At 35.8% G+C, this 480-nt stretch overlaps 1 protein-coding gene across 1 annotated transcript in view; it reads left to right on the top strand.

Annotated features, from left to right (window-relative positions):
* The window catches only part of LOC119589043 (cation-dependent mannose-6-phosphate receptor-like), a gene marked incomplete in the record, with an annotated part of 12,304 nt that overhangs the window by 8,365 nt on the left and 3,459 nt on the right, over nucleotides 1–480 (top strand). The window contains 1 exon segment of the mRNA XM_037937620.1: nucleotides 330–390. Within this exon segment, the coding sequence (XP_037793548.1) occupies nucleotides 330–389 (60 nt within the window).

Below are 480 nucleotides of genomic sequence, written 5' to 3'. Positions count from 1 at the left end.
CTTTGTTAAGTGGTGATAGTGTGAGTATGTCCTTACCCATATGTTATTTGAGGTTGTGTGTCCTGCAGTGTACATACTCATTGCATCTGCAAGGATGTGCAGGACCTGCACATAGGATGTGTGTAGCAAGAAATGTAGTTTTACAGTCTGATGAACTCTATGGGTCTCTTCTAAGCATTAGAAAGTTTTTGGTCTGTCCTGTAGTTGCCGCATTGGAATTCATATTTTGATAAAGATGATTTACTTTTAGTGTTATGATTATTATTAATAATGTTGCTCAACTGACAAGGTTTATGGTGTTGGTAGTAATCTTCATTATCTTCTTTCAGGATGGGTTCTTTTTCCTGCTGTATTGTGGAAGGAGGGACGTTACTTATGAAAGAATATGAAGTAAGGCTTTATATTGCTGGAGTAGCTTTTATACATTCATTTCTTTATTTTTCTTGCCTCTGTATTAACTAGAAGCAACAGCTATAACTA

The sequence above is a fragment of the Penaeus monodon genome, chromosome 25 (genome assembly GCF_015228065.2).
Source record: "Penaeus monodon isolate SGIC_2016 chromosome 25, NSTDA_Pmon_1, whole genome shotgun sequence".
Taxonomy (NCBI): domain Eukaryota; kingdom Metazoa; phylum Arthropoda; class Malacostraca; order Decapoda; family Penaeidae; genus Penaeus; species Penaeus monodon.
The sequence above is the reverse complement of the archived record's forward strand: the minus strand, read 5'-3'. Positions and strand labels throughout refer to the sequence as shown.